Source organism: Oncorhynchus kisutch, linkage group LG2, assembly GCF_002021735.2.
Source record: "Oncorhynchus kisutch isolate 150728-3 linkage group LG2, Okis_V2, whole genome shotgun sequence".
Taxonomy (NCBI): domain Eukaryota; kingdom Metazoa; phylum Chordata; class Actinopteri; order Salmoniformes; family Salmonidae; genus Oncorhynchus; species Oncorhynchus kisutch.
Window position 1 is genome coordinate 2931611 of NC_034175.2, and position 26374 is coordinate 2957984.

The 26374-nt window shown below is 44.6% G+C and overlaps 2 protein-coding genes across 8 annotated transcripts; both read left to right on the forward strand.

The window, feature by feature from the left end:
• The first annotated feature begins 9844 nt into the window (after window positions 1–9844).
• LOC109885506 (transmembrane protein 107) lies at window positions 9845–17008 on the forward strand. Of its 7 annotated transcripts, none has more exons than XM_031837392.1 (9): window positions 9895–10150; window positions 10405–10530; window positions 10742–10809; window positions 11010–11110; window positions 11559–12971; window positions 13510–13664; window positions 15140–15203; window positions 15372–15438; window positions 16374–17008. In XM_031837392.1, the coding sequence occupies exons 5-9, from the start codon at window positions 12968–12970 to the stop codon at window positions 16492–16494; spliced, it is 411 nt and encodes a 136-aa protein (XP_031693252.1). In that variant the 5' UTR covers window positions 9895–10150; window positions 10405–10530; window positions 10742–10809; window positions 11010–11110; window positions 11559–12967; the 3' UTR covers window positions 16495–17008. The 7 variants fall into 7 exon arrangements, with proteins under 7 accessions (XP_020332942.2, XP_020332941.2, XP_020332940.2 ...); XM_031837398.1 differs by having other exon boundaries at window positions 10414–10530; window positions 11719–11815; window positions 11959–13664; XM_031837394.1 differs by having other exon boundaries at window positions 11719–13664.
• A 7938-nt stretch (window positions 17009–24946) lies between these two features.
• LOC109885507 (protein S100-A1-like) lies at window positions 24947–26374 on the forward strand. The gene is made up of 3 exons (XM_020477354.2): window positions 24947–25075; window positions 25745–25904; window positions 26089–26374. The coding sequence occupies exons 2-3, from the start codon at window positions 25764–25766 to the stop codon at window positions 26251–26253; spliced, it is 306 nt and encodes a 101-aa protein (XP_020332943.1). The 5' UTR covers window positions 24947–25075; window positions 25745–25763; the 3' UTR covers window positions 26254–26374.

Sequence of the window (26374 nt, forward strand, 5' to 3'; positions counted from 1 at the left end):
AGATAGTAGAGAGACGGGGAGAGGAGTTAGAGGAGCAGGGAGGGGGGTTGGAGATAGTAGAGAGACGGGGAGAGGATGTTAGAGGGAGCAGGGAGGGGGGTTGGAGATAGTAGAGAGACGGGGAGAGGAGTTAGAGGAGCAGGGAGGGGGGTTGGAGATAGTAGAGAGAACGGGGAGAGGAGTTAGAGGAGCAGGGAGGGGGGTTGGAGATAGTAGAGAGACAGGGAGAGGAGTTAGAGGAGCAGGATAAGGGGTTGGAGATAGTAGAGAGACGGGGAGAGGAGTTAGAGCAGCAGGGGAGGGGGGATAAGGGGTTGGAGATAGTAGAGAGATGGGGAGAGGAGGTAGAGGAGCAGGGAGGTTGGGATAAGGGGTTGGAGATAGTAGAGAGACCAGGGAGAGGAGTTAGAGGAGCAGGGAGGGGGGATAAGGGGTTAGAGATAGTAGAGAGACGGGGAGAGGAGTTAGAGGAGCAGGGAGGGGGATAAGGGGTTGGAGATAGTAGAGAGACGGGGAGAGGAGTTAGAGGAGCAGGGAGGGGGGATAAGGGTGGATATAGTAGAGAGACGGGGAGAGGAGTGTAGAGGAGCAGGGAGGGGGGATAAGGGGTTGGAGATAGTAGAGATACGGGGAGAGGCGGGTTAGAGGAGCAGGGAGGGGGGATAAGGGGTTGGAGATAGTAGAGAGATGGGAGAGAGAGTTAGAGGAGCAGGGGAGGGGGGATAAGGGGTTGGAAGATAGTAGAGCGATGGGGAGAGGAGGAGAGTTAGAGGAGCAGGGAGGGGGGAATAACGGGGTTGGAGATAGTAGAGAGGACGGGGAGAGGAGTTAGAGGAGCAGGGAGGGGGGATAAGGGGTTGGAGATAGTAGAGAGATGGGGAGAGGAGTTAGAGGAGCAGGGAGGGGGGATAAGGGTTGGAGATAGTAGAGAGACGGGGAGAGGAGTTAGAGGAGCAGGGAGGGGTGGATAAGGGGTTGGAGATAGTAGAGAGACGGGGGAGAGGAGTTAGAGGAGCAAGGAGGGGGGGTTGGAGATAGTAGAGAGACGGGGAGAGGAGTCAGAGGAGCAGGGAGGGGGGTTGGAGATAGTAGAGAGACAGGGAGAGGAGTTAGAGGAGCAGGGAGGGGGGATAAGGGGTTGGAGATAGTAGAGAGACGGGGAGAGGAGTTAGAGGAGCAGGGAGGGGGATAAGGGGTTGGAGATAGTAGAGAGATGGGGAGAGGAGTTAGAGGAGCAGGGAGGGGGGTTGGAGATAGTAGAGAGACGGGGGAGAGGTAGTTAGAGGAGCAGGGAGGGGGGTTGGAGATAGTAGAGAGCGGGGAGAGGAGTTAGAGGAGCAGGGATAAGGGGTTGGAGATAGTAGAGAGATGGGGAGAGGAGTTAGAGGAGCAGGGAGGGGGGATAAGGGGTTGGAGATAGTAGAGAGACAGGGAGAGGAGTTAGAGGAGCAGGGAGGGGGGATAAGGGGTTGGAGATAGTAGAGAGATGGGGAGAGGAGTTAGAGGAGCAGGGAGGGGGGATAAGGGGTTGGAGATAGTAGAGAGACGGGGAGAGGAGTTAGAGGAGCAGGGAGGGGGGATAAGGGGTTGGAATAGTAGAGAGACGGGGAGAGGAGTTAGAGGAGCAAGGAGGGGGGGTTGGAGATAGTAGAGAGACGGGGAGAGGAGTCAGAGGAGCAGGGAGGGGGGTTGGAGATAGTAGAGAGACAGGGAGAGGAGTTAGAGGAGCAGGGAGGGGGGATAAGGGGTTGGAGATAGTAGAGAGACGGGGAGAGGAGTTAGAGGAGCAGGGAGGGGGGATAAGGGGTTGGAGATAGTAGAGAGATGGGGAGAGGAGTTAGAGGAGCAGGGAGGGGGGTTGGAGATAGTTAGAGAGACGGGGAGAGGTAGTTAGAGGAGCAGGGAGGGGGGTTGGAGATAGTAGAGAGACAGGGAGAGGAGTTAGAGGAGCAGGGATAAGGGGTTGGAGATAGTAGAGAGACGGGGAGAGGAGTTAGAGCAGCAGGGAGGGGGGATAAGGGGTTGGAGATAGTAGAGAGACGGGGAGAGGGAGTTAGAGGACCAGGGAGGGGGATAAGGGGTTGGAGATAGTAGAGAGACGGGGAGAGAGGAGTTAGAGGAGCAGGGAGGGGGGATAAGGGGTTGGAGATAGTAGAGAGACGGGGCGAGGAGTTAGAGGAGCAGGGAGGGGGGATAAGGGGTTGGAGATAGTAGAGAGACGGGGAGAGGAGTTAGAGGAGCAGGGAGGGGGATAAGGGGTTGGAGATAGTAGAGAGACGGGGGAGAGAGTTAGAGGAGCAGGGGGGGGGAGGGGGATAAGGGGTTGGAGATAGTAGAGAGACGGGGAGAGGAGTTAGAGGAGCAGGGAGGGGGGATAAGGGGTTGGAGATAGTAGAGAGACAGGGAGAGGAGTTAGAGGAGCAGGGAGGGGGGATAAGGGGTTGGAGATAGTAGAGAGATGGGGAGAGGAGTTAGAGGAGCAGGGAGGGGGGATAAGGGGTTGGAGATAGTAGAGAGATGGGGGAGAGGAGTTAGAGGAGCAGGGGGGGGGATAAGGGGTTGGAGATAGTAGAGAGACGGGGAGAGGAGTTAGAGGAGCAGGGAGGGGGGATAAGGGGTTGGAGATAGTAGAGAGATGGGGAGAGGAGTTAGAGGAGCAGGGAGGGGGGATAAGGGGTTGAGATAGTAGAGAGACAGGGAGAGGAGTTAGAGGAGCAGGGAGGGGGGGATAAGGGGTTGGAGATAGTAGAGAGACGGGGAGAGGAGTTAGAGGAGCAGGGAGGGGGGTTGGAGATAGTAGGAGAGACGGGGAGAGAGGAGTTAGAGGAGCAGGGAGGGGGGTTGGAGATAGTAGAGAGACAGGGAGAGGAGTTAGAGCAGCAGGGAGGGGGATAAGGGGTTGGAGATAGTAGAGAGATGGGGAGAGGAGTTAGAGGAGCAGGGAGGGGGGATAAGGGGTTGGAGATAGTAGAGAGATGGGGAGAGGAGTTAGGAGGAGCAGGGAGGGGGGATAAGGGGTTGGAGATAGTAGAGAGACGGGGAGAGGAGTTAGAGGAGCAGGGAGGGGGATAAGGGGTTGGAGATAGTAGAGAGATGGGGAGAGGAGTTAGAGGAGCAGGGAGGGGGGTTGGAGATAGTAGAGAGACGGGGAGAGGAGTTAGAGGAGCAGGGAGGGGGGTTGGAGATAGTAGAGAGACAGGGAGAGGAGTTAGAGGAGGCAGGGATAAGGGGTTGGAGATAGTAGAGAGACGGGGAGAGGAGTTTAGAGCAGCAGGGAGGGGGGATAAGGGGTTGGAGATAGTAGAGAGATGGGGAGAGGAGTTAGAGGAGCAGGGAGGGGGGATAAGGGGTTGGAGATAGTAGAGAGATGGGGAGAGGAGTTAGAGGAGCAGGGAGGGGGATAAGGGGTTGGAGATAGTTAGAGAGACGGGGAGAGGTAGAGGAGCAGGGAGGGGGGATAAGGGGTGGAGATAGTAGAGAGACGGGGAGAGGAGTTAGAGGAGCAGGGAGGGGGGTTGGAGATAGTAGAGACGGGGAGAGGAGTTAGAGGAGCAGGGAGGGGGGTTGGAGATAGTTAGAGAGACAGGGAGAGGAGTTAGAGGAGCAGGGATAAGGGGTTGGAGATAGTTAGAGAGACGGGGAGAGGAGTTAGAGCAGCAGGGAGGGGGGATAAGGGGTTGGAGATAGTAGAGAGATGGGAGGAGAGGAGTTAGAGGAGCAGGGAGGGGGGGTTGGAGATAGTTAGAGAGACGGGGAGAGGAGTTAGAGGAGCAGGGAGGGGGTTGGAGATAGTAGAGAGACAGGGAGAGGAGTTAGAGGAGCAGGGATAAGGGGTTGGAGATAGTAGAGAGACGGGGAGAGGAGTTAGAGCAGCAGGGAGGGGGGATAAGGGGTTGGAGATAGTAGAGAGATGGGGAGAGGAGTTAGAGGAGCAGGGAGGGGGGATAAGGGGTTGGAGATAGTAGAGAGATGGGGAGAGGAGTTAGAGGAGCAGGGAGGGGGGATAAGGGGTTGGAGATAGTAGAGAGACGGGGAGAGGTAGAGGAGCAGGGAGGGGGGATAAGGGGTTGGAGATAGTAGAGAGACGGGGAGAGGAGTTAGAGGAGCAGGGAGGGGGGTTGGAGATAGTAGAGACGGGGAGAGGAGTTAGAGGAGCAGGGAGGGGGGTTGGAGATAGTAGAGAGACAGGGAGAGGAGTTAGAGGAGCAGGGATAAGGGGTTGGAGATAGTAGAGAGACGGGGAGAGGAGTTAGAGCAGCAGGGAGGGGGGATAAGGGGTTGGAGATAGTAGAGAGATGGGGAGAGGAGTTAGAGGAGCAGGGAGGGGGTTGGAGATAGTAGAGAGACGGGGAGAGGAGTTAGAGGAGCAGGGAGGGGGGTTGGAGATAGTAGAGAGACAGGGAGAGGAGTTAGAGAGCAGGGATAAGGGGTGGAGATAGTAGAGAGACGGGGAGAGGAGTTAGAGCAGCAGGGAGGGGGATAAGGGGTTGGAGATAGTAGAGAGACGGGGAGAGGAGTTAGAGAGCAGGGAGGGGGGATAAGGGGTTGGAGATAGTAGAGAGACGAGGAGAGGAGTTAGAGGAGCAGGGAGGGGGGATAAGGGGTTGGAGATAGTAGAGAGACGGGGAGAGGAGTTAGAGGAGCAGGGAGGGGGGGGGATAAGGGGTTGGAGATAGTAGAGAGACAGGGAGAGGAGTTAGAGGAGCAGAGAGGGGGGATAAGGGGTTGGAGATAGTAGAGAGACGGGGAGAGGAGTTAGAGGAGCAGGGAGGGGGGATAAGGGGTTGGAGATAGTAGAGAGACGGGGAGAGGGGTTAGAGGAGCAGGGATAAGGGGTTGGAGATAGTAGAGAGACATGGAGAGGGGTTAGAGGAGCAGGGATAAGGGGTTGGAGATAGTAGAGAGACGGGGAGAGGAGTTAGAGGAGCAGGGAAGCAAATAAAGGGTGAGTGAGCAGGGCAGAGGGTGTGAGGGGAAAGAGGGGGAAGTGAAAACAGTAGTGAGAATGAGGCAGAGGAATAACTTAACTGCTCTAGTAATATATCCCTCTATCTATAGCTCTGTTGTAGGACTAGTTGCTTGATTCTAACCTTCCTCAGTTCAGTTAATACAAGCCACCATGATGGTGAGAAGAGATTCATTTTATGGTAACAATTAATTACATTAAATTGGATTTCAATGCACAAAATAGGCTATATTACCGGGCAAGTCCTAGCCGACTTCACCTTCCCTAGGCCGGCTATGGAAATTCATGATGGGCCAAGGCTACTGGCTACCGGGAAAATAGCATTCACATGGATAAGGCTTCGATAAGGATGACTACACCTCTCTCTCTCTCCCCTCTATCAATGTTTTTTCTTTCCCCGGCTCGGCCAGAATAGTCGGTGTCGGTGGGTTCTCTCTGCGCCCAGGGGGGTTCTGCACCTGTGATGCGCGAGAGCCAAGACCGCCGCCGCGTGCTGGCGCTCCCTGAATCCCGTTTCTATGGCGACAAACATCATCCGTTCCCTGCTCACGGTGTTGCGAGATTGCAAATCATATCATCCGGCCCAATGTTTTTTGTCTGTGCATGCTGGGCTACACATTCGACCGATAGGCTTCAAACATATATATATATTGGCTATCCATGTAATCCCCCTTTCACCTTTTACCTCATAGCTAGGTGTGTCAATAACCAACCGATAGTGACCAGCCGCCCATTTCTAATGTATAGCTCAGACTCAATTTTAGTCAATCTAATAACAAAAGCAGACCATTTCACATTGAAGAAAAATATAGCCTAAGAATTATGTATGAAGGATGATGAAATGTTGATGCCAAAACAGATGTGAAGGCCTCTATATGTTATGTAGGTTGGCCTACGTGGCGTGCTGAAAACACAGTTTAACTAAAAACATGATGCAATATTAATAACATTATATAAATAGCTTAGCTGAGGAATTTCTCTCTGAGCGGCCAATTGAAATACAGGTAACCAAACCACATCTGTTTGCTATAGCCTAGGTCTGTTGGCCTACAGAATAACAAAATAGGCTCCAGTCTCCACATAACATTTATGGTAAACAAATAGGTCTAATTAATCATCACCACACTTACGCTGATTTGAACGAGTGCGTCCATCATAGACGTAAACGCCTGTAGTTCTGCTTCAGCCATCCTTTAGGATAAAACGCGGTGTTGATGCGAATGTAGCCTGGTCTGTCAAATTCACAATCGTAGCCTAGGCCTAGTAATATACTCAAATATGTTGTCCTAGGGTGAATAAAGCAAATGTTAAAAGCTTGGTCAATCAACCATATGTAGCCTAGATATAGGCTATCGCATATTAGTCTGACCGGATGTATATGGTCTGGAGTGCGCAGCGTTGATTTCTGTCCCTTTCCACTGGGCTCGCGCTGATAAGATGATATTCAATAGTGGAGGATAGAGCATGCGTGGTGATTTCTGCTGAGTGAAACAGGTTCAAGTGCTCTCTCTCTCGCTCTATCTGTGTGTGTGCGTGCGTGTGCAGTTTCGGTTCTAGCTTCTATGGCCCCCTTCAGCGCTCCACCTTCTCCACCCCACCCAAAAAAGCACCATTCTGCACTAACTGTAATTTGTATTCTGACATTTGGAACAACACAAATAAATAAACATAACATTTAAAACTATAGAAATATAAAAAATATATTAACAAATAAGACTCATAAATAACAAAAATAAGTTACAAAGACAAATAGAAACAAATTTGGGTTGATTTGTCACTGGAGCATCAATACATGACCCATCCCCCAACACTGTCAACCAAGAGTCAAGACTACATGACCCATCCCCCAACACTGTCAACCAAGAGTCAAGACTACATGACCCATCCCCCAACACTATCAACACGGAGTCAAGACTACATGACCCATCCCCCAACACTGTTAACCAAGAGTCAAGACTACATGACCCATCCCCCAAAACGGTCAACCAAGAGTCAAGAATACATGACCCATCCCCCAACACTGTCAACCAAGAGTCAAGACTACATGACCCATCCCCCAACACTGTCAACCAAGAGTCAAGACTACATTACCCATCCCCCAACACTGTCAACCAAGAGTCAAGACTACATGACCCATCCCCCAACACTGTCAACCAAGAGTCAAGACTACATTACCCATCCCCCAACACTGTCAACCAAGAGTCAAGACTACATAACCCATCCCCCAACACTGTCAACCAAGAGTCAAGACTACATGACCCATCCCCCAACACTGTCAACCAAGAGTCAAGACTACATGACCCATCCCCCAACACTGTCAACCAAGAGTCAAGACTACATGACCCATCCCCCAACACTGTCAACCAAGAGTCAAGACTACATGACCCATCCCCCAACACTGTCAACCAAGAGTCAAGACTACATGACCCATCCCCCAACACTGTCAACCAAGAGTCAAGACTACATGACCCATCCCCCAACACTGTCAACCAAGAGTCAAGACTACATGACCCATCCCCCAACACTGTCAACCAAGAGTCAAGACTACATGACCCATCCCCCAACACTGTCAACCAAGAGTCAAGACTACATGACCCATCCCCCAACACTGTCAACCAAGAGTCAAGACTACATGACCCATCCCCCAACACTGTCAACCAAGAGTCAAGACTACATGACCCATCCCCCAACACTGTCAACCAAGAGTCAAGACTACATGACCCATCCCCCAACACTGTCAACCAAGAGTCAAGACTACATTACCCATCCCCCAACACTGTCAACCAAGAGTCAAGACTACATTACCCATCCCCCAACACTGTCAACCAAGAGTCAAGACTACATGACCCATCCCCAACACTGTCAACCAAGAGTCAAGACTACATTACCCATCCCCCAACACTGTCAACCAAGAGTCAAGACTACATGACCCATCCCCCAACACTGTCAACCAAGAGTCAAGACTACATGACCCATCCCCCAACACTGTCAACCAAGAGTCAAGACTAAACCAATTCACCTTGGTGATGTGCAGACTGCTTTTATTTTATTCTTAACAATTTTGCACAAACCAGAAAAAAATGCAACAATATGTCTGTGAAACTATATATTATTCACTGTATTATGAATTAATTGTGGTTTATTCGGTAGCATTTCGTAGTGTGACTTATTTTACTAATTGCATTTGTACTGTACAAAGTTAGAGGTGCGCTATTTGATAGAGGTGCGCTATTTGATTCCCCCACTCCGCCTACCTCCGGCTTCCAGTGGGGAGACCTGAGGTCAACCTAACCCCGCCCCCCTCCCCATCTCGTACTTCTGAGTGGGAGACCTTCCCAGGTAGTAGCCTGTCTAGCTCACAAACTAGAACCAGGGCGTCCACTCCGACAAGGTTAATTGACCCACAGTCCCACTCAGTGATAAGATATCATTGACGTGACGTGCAAATGAGCGATGGAAAACTGATTGCCGAAATGTGTGTGTGTGTGTGTGTGTGTGTGTGTGTGTGTGTGTGTGTGTGTGTGTGTGTGTGTGTGTGTGTGTGTGTGTGTGTGTGTGTGTGTGTGCGTGCGTGTTTCTCACTGTGTAGGCCTATACACATAATCATTATGAATATTTTGGGCAGAATTGGTTTGAAATGTAATTGTCACAAAAATGAATGACATTATTTTACTGCCACTGCATATCATGTCTGGAGAAAACAGAACACTGATATTGATGCATACATTGCATATGACCCTACCTACATGACAATTGTTTCACTTTAATCATGTTTACATACTGCTTTTCCTGACCCCTCCTGTCTCAGCCTCCAGTATTTATGCTGCAGTAGTTTATGTGTCGGGGGGCTGGGGTCAGTTTGTTATATCTGGAGTACTTCTCCTGTCCTATTCGGTGTCCTGTGTGAATCTAAGTGTGCGTTCTCTAATTCTCTCCTTCTCTCTCTCGGAGGACCTGAGCCCTAGGACCATGCCCCAGGATTACCTGACATGATGACTCCTTGCTGTCCCCAGTCCACCTGGCCGTGCTGCTGCTCCAGTTTCAACTGTTCTGCCTTCTTATTATTCGAACATGCTGATCATTTATGAACATTTGAACATCTTGGCCATGTTCTGTTATAATCTCCACCCGGCACAGCCAGAAGAGGACTGGCCACCCCACATATGCTCTCTCTAATTCTCTCTTTTTTCTCTCTTTCGGAGGACCTGAGCCCTAGGACCATGCCCCAGGACTATCTGACATGATGACTCCTTGCTGTCCCCAGTCCATCTGACCGTGCTGCTGCTCCAGTTTCAAATGTTCTGCCTTATTATTATACGACCATGCTGGTCATTTATGAACATTTGAACATCTTGGCCATGTTCTGTTATAATCTCCACCCGGCACAGCCAGAAGAGGACTGGCCACCCCACATAGCCTGGTTTCTCTCTAGGTTTCTTCCTAGGTTTTGGCCTTTCTAGGGAGTTTTTCCTAGCCACCGTGCTTCTACACCTGCATTGCTTTCTGTTTGGGGTTTTAGGCTGGGTTTCTGTACAGCACTTTGAGATATCAGCTGATGTACGAAGGGCTATATAAATAAATTTGATTTGATTTGATTTGCTTTACTCATCTCATATACTGTACTCTATTCTACTGTATTTTAGTCAACACCACTCCGACATTGCTCATCCTAATATTTATATTAATTCTTCATTCCAGTCTTTTACTTTTAGATTTGTGTGTATTGTTGTGAATTGTTAGAAACTAACTACTGCACTGTTGGAGCTAGGAACACAAGCATTTCGCTACACCCGCAATAACATCTGCTAAATATGTCTACGTGACCAATACATTTTGATTTTATTCTAGCCACTAGATGGCGACGTGAGATTATAAAACGCTACTAGAATGACGCGTTCACGAAGAAGCGTTCCTCATCCTCAACTGGTCTGTTTCCGTCCTAAATCGTTAACGAAACCTTACGTTCTGGAATGCACCCCAGATTTAAGTTGTTGTAGCAACGAGCTAAGCCATGCCTGCAGCTGAAGCGTCTGGTGTTTCTAGTCCTAGACACAGTTGTTTCAATTAATGGTAAATGTATCATCAAATGTGGCTAGTTTTTGGCTCCAAATATTGACTAACGAGTTGAACAACGTCGTATGTCCTGTATTGGGTACATTAGCTAGCTAAGTTAGCACTATCAAGGTGAGTGTGCGGATAAATTAGCTTATACATTTGCTAATAGTAACGTTACTTAGTCAACACATTGTATATAAAGTGCTGTTCACATTAATTTGAGTAGTCTTAACGTTACCGTTAGCAGTCTAGCTAACATTTACAGCCTATATTGTGTTGTATTGCAGCAGGCTCAAGTCACACACGGATTTTGTTGTTTCTATTGGCAATAATAACATTAACGTTACTTGTCAACGTTTGCCTATTCCGCCTCTTTATTCTAGGTACCATAGTACCCATACAGGCACATCTTTGCTGGGGCAATGTCTGCAGTCAGCAGCCTGGTCCCGGCTCGATTCCTGACTCTCACTGCTCACCTCGTCATCGTCATCACCATTTTCTGGTCACGGGTATGTTCTGAGTACTGGCAAGGTTATGGACAAACCATATCCTCTGTGTGTGGCATGTCTCATGTCTGTATCTGGCATCTAGAAGACACCAGTTGTTGTTCACGACATCATCAACATGCTCTTCTATAATATATTGTGTTTCAACCGTGCTCAGAATCTAGTGATACTGCGTAGATCTATCTCTGAAGTAATCATACTCATTGGCCCACAGGAGAACAATGTTGAAGCTTGCCTGCCTTTGGATTTCACACAGGACCAATACGACAAGGAGGACACCAAGTAAGCATCTTTCACCCAGGACAGGACTCCTAACCTTACACACACACAGTCTATCCCAAAATAATTGCTGTAGGTTTTGATAAATCACTTGTCTTAAACACACTCTCTCTCTCTCTATCTTTGTCTGTCTGTCTCTCTCTCTATCTATCTATATATATATCTTTCTCTCCTCTCTATCTTTCTCTGTCTCTCTCTTCTAGGTTGGTGGTAGCGTTGTCAGTCACCATGGGTCTGTTTGCTATAGAGTTGGCTGGCTTCTTCTCTGGTGTGTCTATGTTCAACTGCACCCAGGGCCTCCTCTGTATCCTTTACATGTTCTCAAAACTCTTCCACATATCCAAAGTACACATAATGCATAGTACAGCAGTGGTCACCAGTCCTAGTCCTGGAGAACTACAGTTTGCTTTCGTTCTTGCACAGTACTAATTTTGTGTGGCCGCCAGTCACATCAACAAGGAGGCTACTCAAGGTCTTGATGTTTTGTTGAGTAGCTGAGTGTTGGTGCTGGGCAAGAATGAAAGCCTGCACAGTGTGACTCTAGGAATGGTGAAGAACATGGGATGGAATTGACAGATGTAAGCAGTATGCAGGAAGTTATACTCTTCTTTCAGATCAGCAAGGGGATGTTAATATGGACATGGATATAAGGTTTAGGAAGTAATCTTTTTATTGGTTTGGTTAAGATTCCCTGACTCAGGACTCCTTCCCCATACACCATCCATGCATCCATCTCTCCATCCACACACTAGCGACTGCAGCCCATGCAAGTGCCTCTGTGGCTCTGCTGTTCTTTCTGTTTGAACAATGGGCATGTGAAATATACTGGTGGATCCTTGCTTTCTGCAGGTTAGTGTGTGTGTGTGTGTTTCTCCTCAGAGGTTTTGTTTCCCTGACTAACGTCTCCTCCAGCGTTGGCTGTCCACTGCAGCGCGTCCGTCTCCCTGTCTTTCTTTGTCTTCCAGAGATGGGAGTGTTGGACATACTGGGTTATTTTTGCCTTCTGCAGGTTTGTGTGTGTGACAGACAGACAGACTGACTAACAGACAGACAGACATTGTGTGTGTGTGTCCTGGAGTTATTTGAGTCATTTTTGCCTCGTGCAGGTTGATGCTTTGCTCATAATGCTGCCATCCTCTCTATCTCCCGTAGTGTTCTCCCTGCATTTGTGGAGATCCTACTCTTCATCGCAGTGTTCGGACTGAAGAAGAAGCCACTATAACCGAGAGCAGTGTTTCACATCAATGTTCGGTCTGGAATGTAGTGTCCTTCCTTCCCAGCACTTGTACACAGCTGTCCAAGTGACACATTGTGACTGTTCAATAGTGTCAAGGAGACATAGTTGATGTTAGTGATGCTGGATGGTGATCGTAGTGATAAAGACAACAGAGCTGGTTAAGATGTGGGTGCTCTAAGCTGCAGCATCCGATACAGTGACTGCATAGGTTCGAATCTGGCCTTCTGACTTTTGACACAGCCTTTATCTATCCATCAATAGTCAGATTAGTATATTTATTTATTTTAAGCTGTGGTGTGTGTTTCAGGATTGTGGGCGTTATAGATGGAAACTGTATGTACCCAGGCAGAGAGGAAGATTTCTAAAAATTCCAGCGTATTGATCCTAATTGCTAAGCTGAATGTATAGACACAAGTAACCATCTTTTTCTTCACCATGCTAAATGGTCCTCTGTACCATAGGATTTGAGTACCACCTTTCTAAAACGTTTACCTAAAAAATATATGTTTTATCAAGCTGAAGCTATCCCAGTTTGTTTTTCATTTCATTGTAGAGTCACTTGTAAACCATTTCTTTCTTTTAATATGCTTTTTAAATGAATCTAAAATGTGGTGATATAGGGGTGTAGCTACCATCAGATATGTCAAAAAAATTACGATTAAAGTATTTTACCTGTGTAATCTAGTATTTATTTAATAAACACCCCTTGAAAAATGTGTTCAGTGGATGTGTCAGTCTTGACGCACGTTTTGTGTTGCTAGAATCTGATTGGCACTTCACATTCGACTCCTACGTGTGCCACCTCTCATAGGTTCCGTGTAGCAGAAACGGAGTTTGTTCCTGGAGCTGCCTGTGTTTTGAAAGGATATCGAAAACGCATGATCTTCTGTGTCAAAAACGTAATTATTGATTAAATATCAAAACATGGGTAAGTTCTGCAAGGCTAACGTTACTGTTTAATGTTGATCTATGTTTGTGCGTTGAAAATAAGTATTGAGGGATAGATACCTTTACGTTATCTAGCTAACGATAGCTAGTTGTGTAACGGTAGACTTGCCATTCATTGCTAACTTTGTTAGTTACGTAGCTATTTTGTGCAGAATACACTTGCCAACAATGTATATTTCTTCAGTTTAACGGTAGGTAGGCTGTGTTGTCAAAATGTATGATACAGTTTTCTTGTAGCTACCTAGTTAGGTATTTTCATTATTCGAGAGAGGGTGTTTCCACACGGAATCTTTCAAGAGTGTACACTGACGTGGCGTAAAGACTGCTGTTAGGATACAGTGAAATGTTTCGTATAGCCTAGTTATTTTATGTTTCTGTCACTCAAAGATGAAATATAAACCCAATTGTTGATAATATTATTATGTTAGAATCTGGCCTCTTCAGTCCAGCTGCAGTCCCTTAGATGATTGTTCTACTACTGTCACAAACTGTGTAATCTGCCTCTCCCCTCCCTCTAGCGGTGAACACAGGCACATCCCTGGTTCTGTCCAGTCTGTTCTCTGTGTTGGTGTTTGCTGGGATGCAGATGTTCAGCAGACAGCTGGGCTCTACAGAGTTGCACACCATCCTGGGAGGCTTCCTGGGCTCTGTCCTCTTCATCTGCTCCCTCACAGTATCCTCCTTACACCAAAACACACCACAACATAGCAGCACTGCATACAATGCAATCTAGGTAGACCTCAGATAGGCTTAGGGTTGTAAACTTGTCAGAGTAAGCTGTTTGTAAAGCCAGGCAGCTAAAGTCTGTGTGTTCCCTTGAGTTCCCAAGTGATGGAAGCAGACAGTCATTTGGTTGGTTCTATAGTCCACATGCAGCACTGTGAGTCATGGCAGGGTTTATTTTTTAATATATTTATTTAACCTTTATTTAGCCAGGTAGGCTACAAGTGCAACCTGGCCAAGACTAAAGCAAAGCAGTTCGACAAACAACAACACAAAGTTACACATGGAATAAACAAACAGTCAATAATACAGTAGAAAAAGTCTATACAGTGTGTGCAAATGAGGTAAGAAGGAAGGTAAGGCAATAAATAGGCCATGGTGGTGAGCTAATTACAATATACCAATTAAACACGAGTGATTCATGTGCAAGTAGAGATACTGGGGTGCAAAGGAGCAAGATAAATAAATACCATATGGGGATAAATAAATACCATATGGGGATAAATAAATACAGTATGGGGATAAATAAATACAGTAGGGGATAAATAAATACAGTATGGGGATAAATAAATACAGTAAGGATCACTGAACATATAAAGGTCAAATAAAACCACCACATTAAGTGTTTATTTTATTTATTCTCATTTACAACTGCGACCTGGCCAAGATAAAGCATAGCAGTGTGAACAGACAGCAACACAGTTACACATGGAGTAAACAAGTCAATAACACAGTAGAAAAAGAGTCTATATACATTGTGTGCAAAAGGCATGAGGAGGTAGGCGAATAATTACAATTTAACAGATTAACACTGGAGTGATAAATGATCAGATGGTCATGTACAGGTAGAGATATTGGTGTGCAAAAGAGCAGAAAAGTAAATAAATAAAAACAGTATGGGGATGAGGTAGGTAAATTGGGTGGGCTATTTACCGATGGACTATGTACAGCTGCAGCGATCGGTTAGCTGCTCAGATAGCAGATGTTTAAAGTTGGTGAGTAAGGTAAAAGTCTCCAACTTCAACGATTTTTGCAATTCGTTCCAGTCACAGGTAGCAGAGAACTGGAAGGAAAGGCAGCCAAATGAGGTGTTGGCTTTAGGGATGATCAGTGAGATACACCTGCTGGAGCGCGTGCTACGGGTGGGTGTTGCCATCGTGACCAGTGAACTGAGATAAGGTGGAACTTTACCTAACATGGATTTGTAGATGACCTGGAGCCAGTGGATCTGGCGACGAATATGTAGCGAGGGCCAGCCGACTAGAGCATACAGGTCACAGCGGTGGGTGGTATAAGGTGCTTTAGTAACAAAGCGGATGGCACTGTGATAAACTGCATCCAGTTTGCTGAGTAGAGTGTTGGAAGCCATTTAAATTGTCTCTTCTCTCCCACTGTGTTTCCCTCCTTAACCCTTTCTCCAACCAGGCCTTCAGTAACCTGGAAAACCTCATCTTCGGCAAGGGATTCCAGGTCAAGATCTTCCCAGAGAGTAAGTCTGTCTTCACAACTACAGAGTGATGCACAGAATCTATTTCCTGTGTTTCACACACATTCACTGAGCCTCTTGTCATGAGTATGGGTGCACCTGAATAGTGTAGCGGATCAGCACCCACTCGGTCCTGTTTTAACGGGTGTTCATTTCTCTCCTGTCCACCAGTCCTGGTGTGCCTGTGCCTCTCTCTGTTTGCCTCTGGGCTGGTGCACCGTGTGTGTGTCACCACATGGTAAGTATGAACTCCCTGACTACTGACAAACCCAGGTGCACCACACACAGAAACTCTCTTAACAACTGAACTCAGTGATGACATGAAGGACTTATGGAATAGCAGAGAGCCGATCCAACTGACAATCTCTTAGAAAGAAATAGAAACTATTGGAACCAAGATTTAAAAACAACTGATATTGGCACAAGATGGAAGTAATGTTGGATCATAACTAACGACATTACAGTTTACAAAAATGTACGCTTAATCCAGTATAAATTCATGTATTGAATTTATTATACAAGAGACAAAATTCACAAATTCTACAGGACAACAGCAGAGATGTCTAAAGTGTAAAACTACTAATGACTCAATAATTCATGACCTTCTGGGAATGTTATAAAATCCAAAAGTTATGGGTGGAGTTGGAAAGATGGCTCAGAAGTATTACAATGTAAATGAGCTTTTAATGAGTTTGTCTGCATATTTAAAGACATGGCATATGAGGGTGCAGTGAGAGACCCGATGGGTAGGACAACACTTTTCTCATCAATCATCTTTAAAAAAACATATACTTCAACTGGAAATCAACCAATCATCTGTCGTTCACGCAATGGAAGGGTCAAATGCTTTACATCTAAAAATGTAAAGTGCGCAGGTGATGGAGAGAAACAAATTTGTGCTGTTTGAGGCCATGTGGCAGAAAGTGATGCGGGCGCTGGAGATAAGGGGGTGAGGGCTGGTGAGTCTGGGCAGGAGTGATGTAGTTGATGTTTGTATGATGTCGTCGTTTGCTTTTGTATTGTTGATCAAATCAAATCTTTAGGAAAAAAGGAATAGTAGTGATGATAACAGTACTACTATTATCAATGAACTTGGAGTGAAGTACGTTTTTTTTTTCTCAAACCATATCGTGCTGTTGCTGTGCTGACTGTTTCATTTTGTTCTCTCTCCAGTCTGATATTCTCTCTGTTCGCCCTCTACTACATCAACAAAGTGTCTGCTGCTCTGTACCAGGCAGCCGTTCCCACGGTAATGCCAGCCAAGGCTGCCAGCAAGGCCAAGAAAAAGAACTAAGTCACTAATTAGATCAAACTTTCATACCGTCATCCAATCAGCATCCACTACAACGGCTAACCAGGCAAGGGAGAAATGGTGTAGGTTAGCCAATGACAGTGTACCCCAGTTTCCTTTTTGTAGGTCGTGCCAACCAGCATTCTTAGATATTTTCCTTGACTTCTTAACTCTATGATCACTGATCTCCAAGGACTGGACACCTCTCAGCCGTATAGATAAACTGAGACCTACCCAGCCCATCCATACACTGTTCTCAGCAGTATAGATAGCCTGAGACCTACCCAGCCCATCCATACACTGTTCTCAGCAGTATAGATAGCCTGAGATGGAGGAAAGGAAGCAGTTTGGGATCTAGCCAGAATCATGTCTCTACATTCCCTACATCATCCCCATGTACTCAGCACTTGTTTCAAAATGCTTGTCTACAGATCCATATTTTTGATTGACGTCCTTTTTGTTTTGGTATAAAAACGTTGTTGTTAATGCATTTGTAATTAAAACCCATTGAAAATAGTGTCTAGATTTTTCTTGGTTTAAGCTACTTGAAACAGACAAGTCAAGGTAAGCACTGTCGCTTCAGTGCTGCTATGGGCAAAGTTCCCCTTATAGATGCTCCAGGTACACACACATCTGACATCCCTTTTACAGAGCAGCCATGTACTAAGATGCTTTAACTCAAAGTTATAGCACACCAGTGTACACAATGGATTTTTGATGAAAGGAATATTATTTGAAAGTACAAAAAACTTAGTTTTTGGAAATGGGTCTGATGAAGATCTGATGATCAATGTGGAATGTAGGCCAAAAAATCATAAGCGTCCAAATAATTGTTACATTATGAACTCTGACCGAACCGTTCTACTCCTAACAAGATTTACCCAAATATGAATATATCAGTCAAAAGTTTGGACACCTAATTCAAGGTGTTTTCTTTATTTTTGCTATGTCTACACTATTATTCTACAATGTAGAAAATAGTACAAATAAAAACCCTGGAATGAGGTGTCCAGACTTTAGACTGGTGCTGTATATCCCAGAAAACAAAACCAAGCCTACTCTGAAATGTGAACTTCCACCAGAAAGGACACACTGCTCATAGAGTAGGCTACGCACATGTATTACAGTGTCTCTTAAAATATTCCCAGCGTATTTCTAGAATCCGCAAACAGCTGAACAACATTTTTAAGGCTTTTAGAAAAAAAAAGGAAATGAAACCTTTAATCCCTTTCCAGCCATAGTTGATCAGTTTTAGGTTTATTCATGGGCTGAATCCTATCTCCCTGCTGAGTGGCAATGTAATGCCTAACCTGTAGGTACTTGAAGAAATGAGTTTGAGGTAACTGAACATGAACTGCCAGTTGTTGAAAGGATATAGTTCACCTTCTCTATAGAGATTACCAAATGTTTTAATTCCTTTGTTGAACCAAGAAAATGTAATACCATCTCTCAGGGCTTTGGGTAAAATGGGGTTATAGAAAGGTGTTTGTTCATATATAGATATAAGCCCTTCTGTTTGTTTGCAGACTTCAATCCATAGATTTAAAGTGTTTTTAATGAAAGGGTTGTTTATGAGACCTAGCAAAGCTTTAGGTGGGCTAATATAAGGTATAGATGCCAATGTAGCAGGGGTCAGACACTCCTCCTCAATCTGTCTCCAAGAGGGTGAACTTGTTGATGTATTTTGCCATACCCACACAGCCCTTAACTGAGATGCCCAGTAATACAACTGGAAGTCAGGTAGAGTAAGTCCTCCTTCTGAGTATGGTTCGCATAAAGTTGTGAGTTTCACTCTGGGGGGTTTCCCTTTCCACAGAAATGAAGAAACCTTCCTATTAAGTTGTTTGAAAAGAACTTTGGGAATAGGAAAGGGCAGGGTTTGAAAAAGGTACAAGAATTTTTGTAATATATTCATCTTTACACAATTGACCCACCCAATAAGAGAAATTGGTCAATCCCGCCATCTATCCAGTTCTTCCCCAACCTGTTTGAGAAGTGGAGTATAGTTCAGTTGATATGTCTTAATAATTTCAGAGGGAATTTGCAATCCAAGATATGTCATTTTCTGTTGTTTCCAACAAAACGTCTGGTCTAAGATTGGGTTCTGCATAGCTGCCCTGTTAAAAGGCATAATTATACTCTTCGATGGGTTTATTTTATAACCTGAAAAGGTCCCATATTCTTTCAGGATGTCAACTAATGCTCGGAGTGAAATGTCTGGTTTAGTGAGGTAAAGTAAAATGTCATCGGCATATAGCGAGACCAGATGTTCAGGCCCACCTATACGAACACCATGGATGGATGGATGAGATCTAAAACCTTCTGCCAGTGGCTCTATAGCCAAAGACAAAAAGGAGAGGACTAGCGGGACAACCCTGTCTTGTGCCACGTGATAGAGAGATCTGTGAGGAAATGTTTCCATTAGTCAGGATCTGAGCTACCGGACATTTGTACAGTAATCTAATCAGACCAATGTACTTAGCTCCAATATTCATCCTATGTAAAACTTCTAACAGGTAGTTCCATTCTATGCGGTCAAAAGCTTTTTCCACATCTGATGAAGCCGCCACTACAGATTCTTGGTCATTCTCTACATAATGCATAATATTAAATAACCGTCTGATATTATCAGGAGATGAGCGGTTTCTTGCAAAGCCTGTTTGGTCCATATCAACCAAGTCCGGAAGAACCTTATCCAGAGCTATGAGTTTCACAAGAATCTTATATGAAGTGTTCAATAGAGATATTGGTCTATACGACCCACAAAGCAGAGGATCTTCCCCAGGTTTGAACAAAACTGTGCCTTTTCAAGAGTGTCTGGGAGTTTTTCTGTCTCTATGGCATAATTAAACATACTGCAAAGAGGCTCAATTAGTTTGGGTAAAAGGAATTAATGTAATTAAATAGGGAATCCATCTAACCCTGGTGATTTTCCCCCATCAGTGTTGAAAATGGATTCCCTAATTTCCTCTTATGTAAATCTTTCTCCAAGTGCTCTCTATCCTCATCAGTTAAAGTTTGTACATTGAGTTTGTTCAATAACTCATGCATTGTGGCAGGGACATCCCCTTCAGACTTGTACAATGTTTCATAAAACTCCCTGAAGACTAGATTCATTTCCTCAGGACTGTGAACAACTGTGTTATTAGGTAGTTTAATAGAGCTAATAACTCTACTAGCATCCTCTCGTCTTATCTGCCAAGCAAGCAACTATGCTACTTTATCTCCATGTTCGTAGTAGTTTTGTAGTAGTTTTGTAGTAGTTTTTATCTCCGCTTTATAGGTCGTCGGGGTGGTAAATTCCAATCGTTTTGAGTCTAATTTTTGTAGAGTTGAGTCGTCAAATGTTACACTGTTAATTTCCAGATCTCTGATTTCATTCTCCAACTAATTTACTTGAGCCTTATACATCTTACGAGCACCTGAACTAAAGGATATGATTTGACCCCTCAGATATGCAAGGAGAGCTTCCCATAAAATGAGGTGTTCAGAAATGTTACAAATGTGGGATTATTGAGTAAGTACGTGCCAAACCTCCATCTTCTTGAGGGTGGCTGTTCTCTACTGACAGGTACGGAAGCCAGCAGGGCAGAATGATCTGATATACATCTTGGTAAGTACTTACACCCAGTAGTTAAGCTTCCCTTGGCTGCAGGAATAAGAAATAAGTCCATTCTAGAGAAACTGTCATTGACAGGGGAGTAAAATGAGTATTCTTTAACCTTTTGGTTGTGAAATCTCCATAAGTCTACAAGTTCAAAGTGTTTAATTTCTGCTTTTAACATTTTAGCTGCCTGTGTGAGACTGATACTATTAGAGGAAGATCTATCACTGGAAGGGTCCAGTACCAAGTTAAAATCCACTGCCATTAAAATCTCTGATGATGGGCACGTTAACTTCAAAAGGATGTCTTGGTAAAATGTAGGATCATCATGGTTAGGCCCATACACATTCACAATGGTAATGGGCTCATTGTTAATTAAACTTTGAATGATCACAAACCTACCCCCTTTGTCTTTAATGTGAGATTGTATCTGAAAGGGGCCATGCTTATTAATGAGTAATTTCACCGAGAGGTGAAAGATGAATAGTACACTTGACCCACCCACTCTCTCTTCAGCTTATCATACTCAGAGTCAGTCAGGTGTGTCTCCTGAAGAAGAGCTATATCAACCTTATGCTGCTTTAGATCATTCAGAATGTGTTTGCGCTTGACTGGTCATTTAGTACCCCTAATGTTAAGTGACTGGGCATTTAGTACCCCTAATGTTAAGTGACTGGGCATTTAGTACCCCTAATGTTAAGTGACTGGGCATTTAGTACCCCTAATGTTAAGTGACTGGGCATTTAGTACCCCTAATGTTAAGTGACTGGGCATTTAGTACCCCTAATGTTAAGTGACTGGGCATTTAGTACCCCTAATGTTAAGTGACTGGTCATTTAGTACCCCTAATGTTAAGTGACTGGTCATTTAGTACCCCTAATGTTAAGTGACTGGGCATTTAGTACCCCTAATGTTAAGTGACTGGGCATTTAGTACCCCTAATGTTAAGTGACTGGGCATTTAGTACCCCTAATGTTTAGTGTCATAAATGTATAGTTATTTGGTGCCGACATCTTTAAAGAAAATAATTAACAGGGAAAAGGAAAGAAACAAAAAAGCTTTAAGTAAATACAATGTGTAACGGAATTCCTCTTCTTTAGAGGAGGAGTAGCAAGGATGGTGAAAACACTAACACAGGATACAACCACCCACAAAACACAATAGAAAACAGGCTACCTAAATATGACTCCCAATCAGAGACAACGACTGACACCTACCTCTGATTGAGAACCATACAAGGCCAAACACATAGAAATGTAACAGAAAAAAACATAGAAAAACAACATAGAATGCCCACCCCAACTCACGCTCTGACCAACTAAAATAAAGGCATAAAAAAGGAACTAAGGTCAGAACGTGACAGTACCCCCCCTCCCCCCCAAAGGTGCCGCAAAACCTGAACCTATAGGGGAGGGTCTGGGTGGGCATTTACCGCGGTGGCGGCTCTGGAGCGGGACGTGGACCCCACTCCACCATAGTCTCGGCCCACTTATGTGGCACCTTAGGAGGGGCGACCCTCGCCACCGACCCCGGATTGGGGTACCTAGCAACGGGTCCCGAATGGACGGGAGATTCCGGCAGCGCCGGACAGGCGGGAGACTCCGTCTATGCCGGAGTGACGGGCGATTCCGGCAGCTCCGGAGTGAAGGGCGATTCCAGCAGCACCGGAGTAATGGACGGAAGTCCAGTAATGAAAGAAAGTAGAAGACATAAATAATATATGTATATAGGAAGAGGTTAATTATACTATTGTCATGACGTTGGCCTGGGGGGTAGGTTTATAACAGTCATAAATACCTCTTCACCCCTTTTTCCTCTCTCTACCCTACTGAGGTTACATTTGCAAAACCCTTGGTTAACATAGAGATTCGGGGAACATCAGTAGGTGGGGGGAAATGAACTATATTCTGGTATTCCGAACAATTGAACATATGCGGTGGTAATTAATGAATATGATGTCAGTTCGGTTGTCATCTGAGGCATTCTCATCAATGATAAGATGACATAAACTCTACAGTGGTAAGTCTACACATCAGAGTTATCGGATTCACATGGAACTGTTGTTCAATTTAAATGTTTGAATTTGAAATTATTTGTGATGGGATGAAATGTGATTTTAGCTTCTAAAATGAGAGATTTGGATTTTCATAAGTTAGGGCTGCTCACTCAGTGGCCCGCCCTGTGAAGGGACATGGGCTATAAAACTTTTCAAACACGCCCTCCTCTCCCTTCCTATATAAAGCCTTGACGACAACATAACTTCCTGTTCCGGGAATGTAGGACGACGGTCCTATGTCAGAATGGTTCAGATAATAACTACAGAACGAAGCTAACATCAGCGTGAGCTTTGGTTGCGAATGGTATGAACTTTGAACTCTTATTCACTACAGAAGTGATATCTCCTAGCCGTTGAGTTAGCAACCGCAGCTGCAAACGAGGGTTAGGAAGAAACAGACAGAGTATCCTGTCTGTCACACAACGACATTACTACAACGTATCCAATTGACCACCAGATACATTCTTCAGAGGACTCGGTTTGGCAACATGGTCTTCCATCTACCACCAACCTACTGAAGCGCAGCTCAGAGGAAATATTTATAGCATTTTCCTTTTCCAAATGGGCGGTAATTTAGAACGCATAAGATACTGTATTTACAATAGCACAGCTTCTCCCTGTGTCCCTCAGTCTTCCCGCTCTTTCACTCAAACCCAACCCTTTTCCTTTGTGTAACCAGCTGTCATATCTGTTCCTCCCGCCAGGGACGTTTTCCTTTATGACGCAATTTGTAATCAAGTTATGATTAATAGTGTATGTGTAATTCTGTGTGATTAGTTAGGTATTTAGTAAATAAATTATTAAACACAATTTTCTTCGTCCAGGGTTCGTGCAGATAAAATAATTTACAACTTTCAGATGAGACTGAATTGAGGTGAAGATTGATATTGACTGCTATTGATGTAAAATATTCCTTGGTCTTTAAGAGTTTATTCGGAAGATAACAGCTCTATAAATATTTTGTGGTGCCCGACTCTCTAGTTAATTACATTTACATGATTAGCTCAACCAGGTAATAGTAATTACGGAGCAATTGTTTTAAAGAATAGCATGTCATATCACTTAATCCGGCATAGCCAAAGACATGACACTATGTAACACAAGACTCAAAAGAGGGAGAGTTGATTCTCATGACTACCAGTGACTGGCTGTGCTGTTCTGATGCTGGGGAAGCAATACAACATAAGCTTGGAATATCCATCACATATGTGTCAGAAGAACACATGCTTAGCATATTACTTACGCCCAGGTTTCTTCTTCTGGTCAGGAGGACTACTGTGATGTATTAAACTGATGGTGCCAAACATGACCAATATACAGCCAACTCCTGATAAGTGTACATAGTGCATTACAGTTTACCAATCAACATTTTGGAGACTGAACAACCTTTTGGCGATTGTGTTGCTCCTGATAAGTGTGCATCAAAGGAGTTTGGTGTTACCTTAATTGGGAAGGACGGGCTTGTGATAATGGCTGGAGCGGAATCGGTGAAATCGTATCAAACACATGGTTTCCATTGGCACCATTCCGGCCGTTATTATGAGCCGTCCTTCCATCAGCAGCCTCCTGTGGTGTGCATAGTGCATTGCAGTTTACCAATTTGAATTTTAGAGATTGAACAATCTTTTGGAGATTGTGTTGCTTTTTATTTGTATCTGCTTGTGCTAGTTAAATGCATGCATTCATGACAGCCCCAAAGCCAATGATGCTCCAACTGATCTAAATGTGTTCTCTCTCTGGGGACAATGAAGATGTAACTGAATAAAATTACATTCTATCCAAACTTCATCCCAACCTCTTCATCCATAGAACTATTCTGATAAACATACTAGTGTGCACTCTTGTCACCCCTCTCTCCATCTGGGTTATTTAATCATGTTTAAGTTGAGATAACTGAAAGATGACATCAAGCCTTATCTCAAATTCCCTCTCCCCTCCCTTGCTCTCTCTCTCTCTCAGCAGCTCCGGTCTCATAGACTAGATGTAACATAGTAAATGTGAATCCGAGACACTCAATTTAGTATTATATGTTACGTTTGGTATGCTTGCATAAGGCAGATGGTTACTTAAAGGTTTCAGTTTGAATCTCATCATAGACAACTTTAGCATTTTAGCTAATTAGCAACTAATTAAAGGTTTCGGTTTGAATCTCATCATAGACAACTTTAGCATTTTAGCTAATTAGCAACTAATTAAAGGTTTCGGTTTGAATCTCATCATAGACAACTTTAACATTTTAGCTAATTAGCAACTTCACCTACTTACTACTTTTTAGCTACTTTACAACTACTTAACCCAACTCCTAAACTAAACCCCTAAACGTAAGCCAAACTCCATACTCACAAAAAGGTTATTTCTCTCAAATTTTGTGCACAAATGTGTTTACATCTTTGTTACTGAGGGGGGGGGGGGGGGGGGGGGGTTGGCTGGGCCTGGCTGCCCACCCATGGCTGCACCCCTGCCCAGTCATGTGAAATCCATGAATATATTTAGATTGACTGATTTCCTTATATGAACTATAACTCAGTAAAATCTTTTAAATTGTTGCATATTGCGTTTATATATATTTTTCAGTATATTTAGCAGATGTTACTGTGGATGTAGCAAAATGCTTGTCATATTGTACATTTTGCAAATTAGAAACATATTATACGAATTATAATTCGTAACATATTATACGAAATGGGATGACTGCGACAATTTAATACATACCTTACGAAACGTAACATATACAAAATTGAGTCCCGCTGATTTACATAAAGAATAATACGAAATGCTCTGAGACCAGGCTCTCAGACATCGTCTCTTGGATACACAGGCTAAAACACACAATCAGAGGGGCGTTGCCTGCTCGCTTTAAATTCTCGTAGCTCTTGCGCAAGTTTGATACTTCCCCATCCTGTTCTCCAGCAGCACTCAGTTCGGTAAGTAACCGTTTTTCGCTTATTCTATACAGTAGCGTCCATCGTTTAACGGAGTAGGTTATCTACTGTAATAAACAGGTCTCAAGCAACTTTAATAACTGTTTCGGGTTTATATAGTGTGCCTAGCTAATGATCTGTCTCGTCAATGGCAAACAAACAGTCTTTGCTTGGTATGCAGTTTGATGGGCCATACTATTTACTGATTGACATAATGTAGTCTATCTATACCTAAACCTTTTCATGTTTCATTTGTAGGCTATAATGTTTTTGTTTTAGAACTCTGTTAGACCTACAAATGTTTTTCTCTGCCGGTTCATGTCATTTTATAGGTAGGCACTAAAAGAAAGAGGGGTCGACAGTAGAGGGAATGTGTGATAAGGGGTGGAACAACTTTACAGCAGCCAAGGAATGTGATTACAGAGCCAAAGAAGGCCAACTCCTATCCTCTCTAAAAGTGCATTGCTTGTTTGCATTAAAGACTAATTGTGGGGGTAGGCTATATTATATGTCTAATAGAGATATGAAGTAGTGATTTAATGGAACTGGCCTGAGTTGGGTTTGAACCAGCAGCCTGGCTGTTGCAGGATCTCCAATGTGTAAGTGTACTTCGATACAAGGACTAGAGTAGTACACCCACCCTAAATGACATAATCTCTCTCCCCTCCTCAGTGTGTCAATATCTGCAGCCATGCCGTCTGAGTTGGAGCGTTCCATGGAGTCCCTGATCATGGTGTTCTATCGCTATGCTGAAAAGGATGGTGACGGCAACACACTGAGCAAGAAGGAGCTCAAAGAGCTGATGAAGACAGAACTGGCCAGCTTCCTGAAGGTAACACAGGCATCCCTCTCTCTCTTTTATGTCCCTCTACATTTTCTCTCTGTCGCTCATCTCACCCACTTTCCCTCTCGTTCTGATTTCTCTCTCTCACTTTATTAAAGAGGTATCCAAAGACAATCTAACCCCCCCCCCCTCTCTCTCTTACTCATTCTTTCCATCTCTCCTTCCCTCTCAGTCCCAGAAGGACCCAGCCGCCATAGACACAATCATGAAGGATCTGGACCAGAATGGTGATGGGAAGGTGAGCTTTGAGGAGTTTGTCTCTCTGGTGGTGGGCCTCTCCATTGCCTGTGAACAGATCTACCAGCTCCACACCCAAAAGGTTGTTGCCAAGAAGTGAAGGAGGACAGGACAAGGAGAAAGAGAAGCAGAGATGGATGCTTTTCTAAATGTCATTTTGCTTTTCTATACGTCAACTAAGTCTTACTGTTGTGAATAAACACTGGCTTTCCCACTCTGTA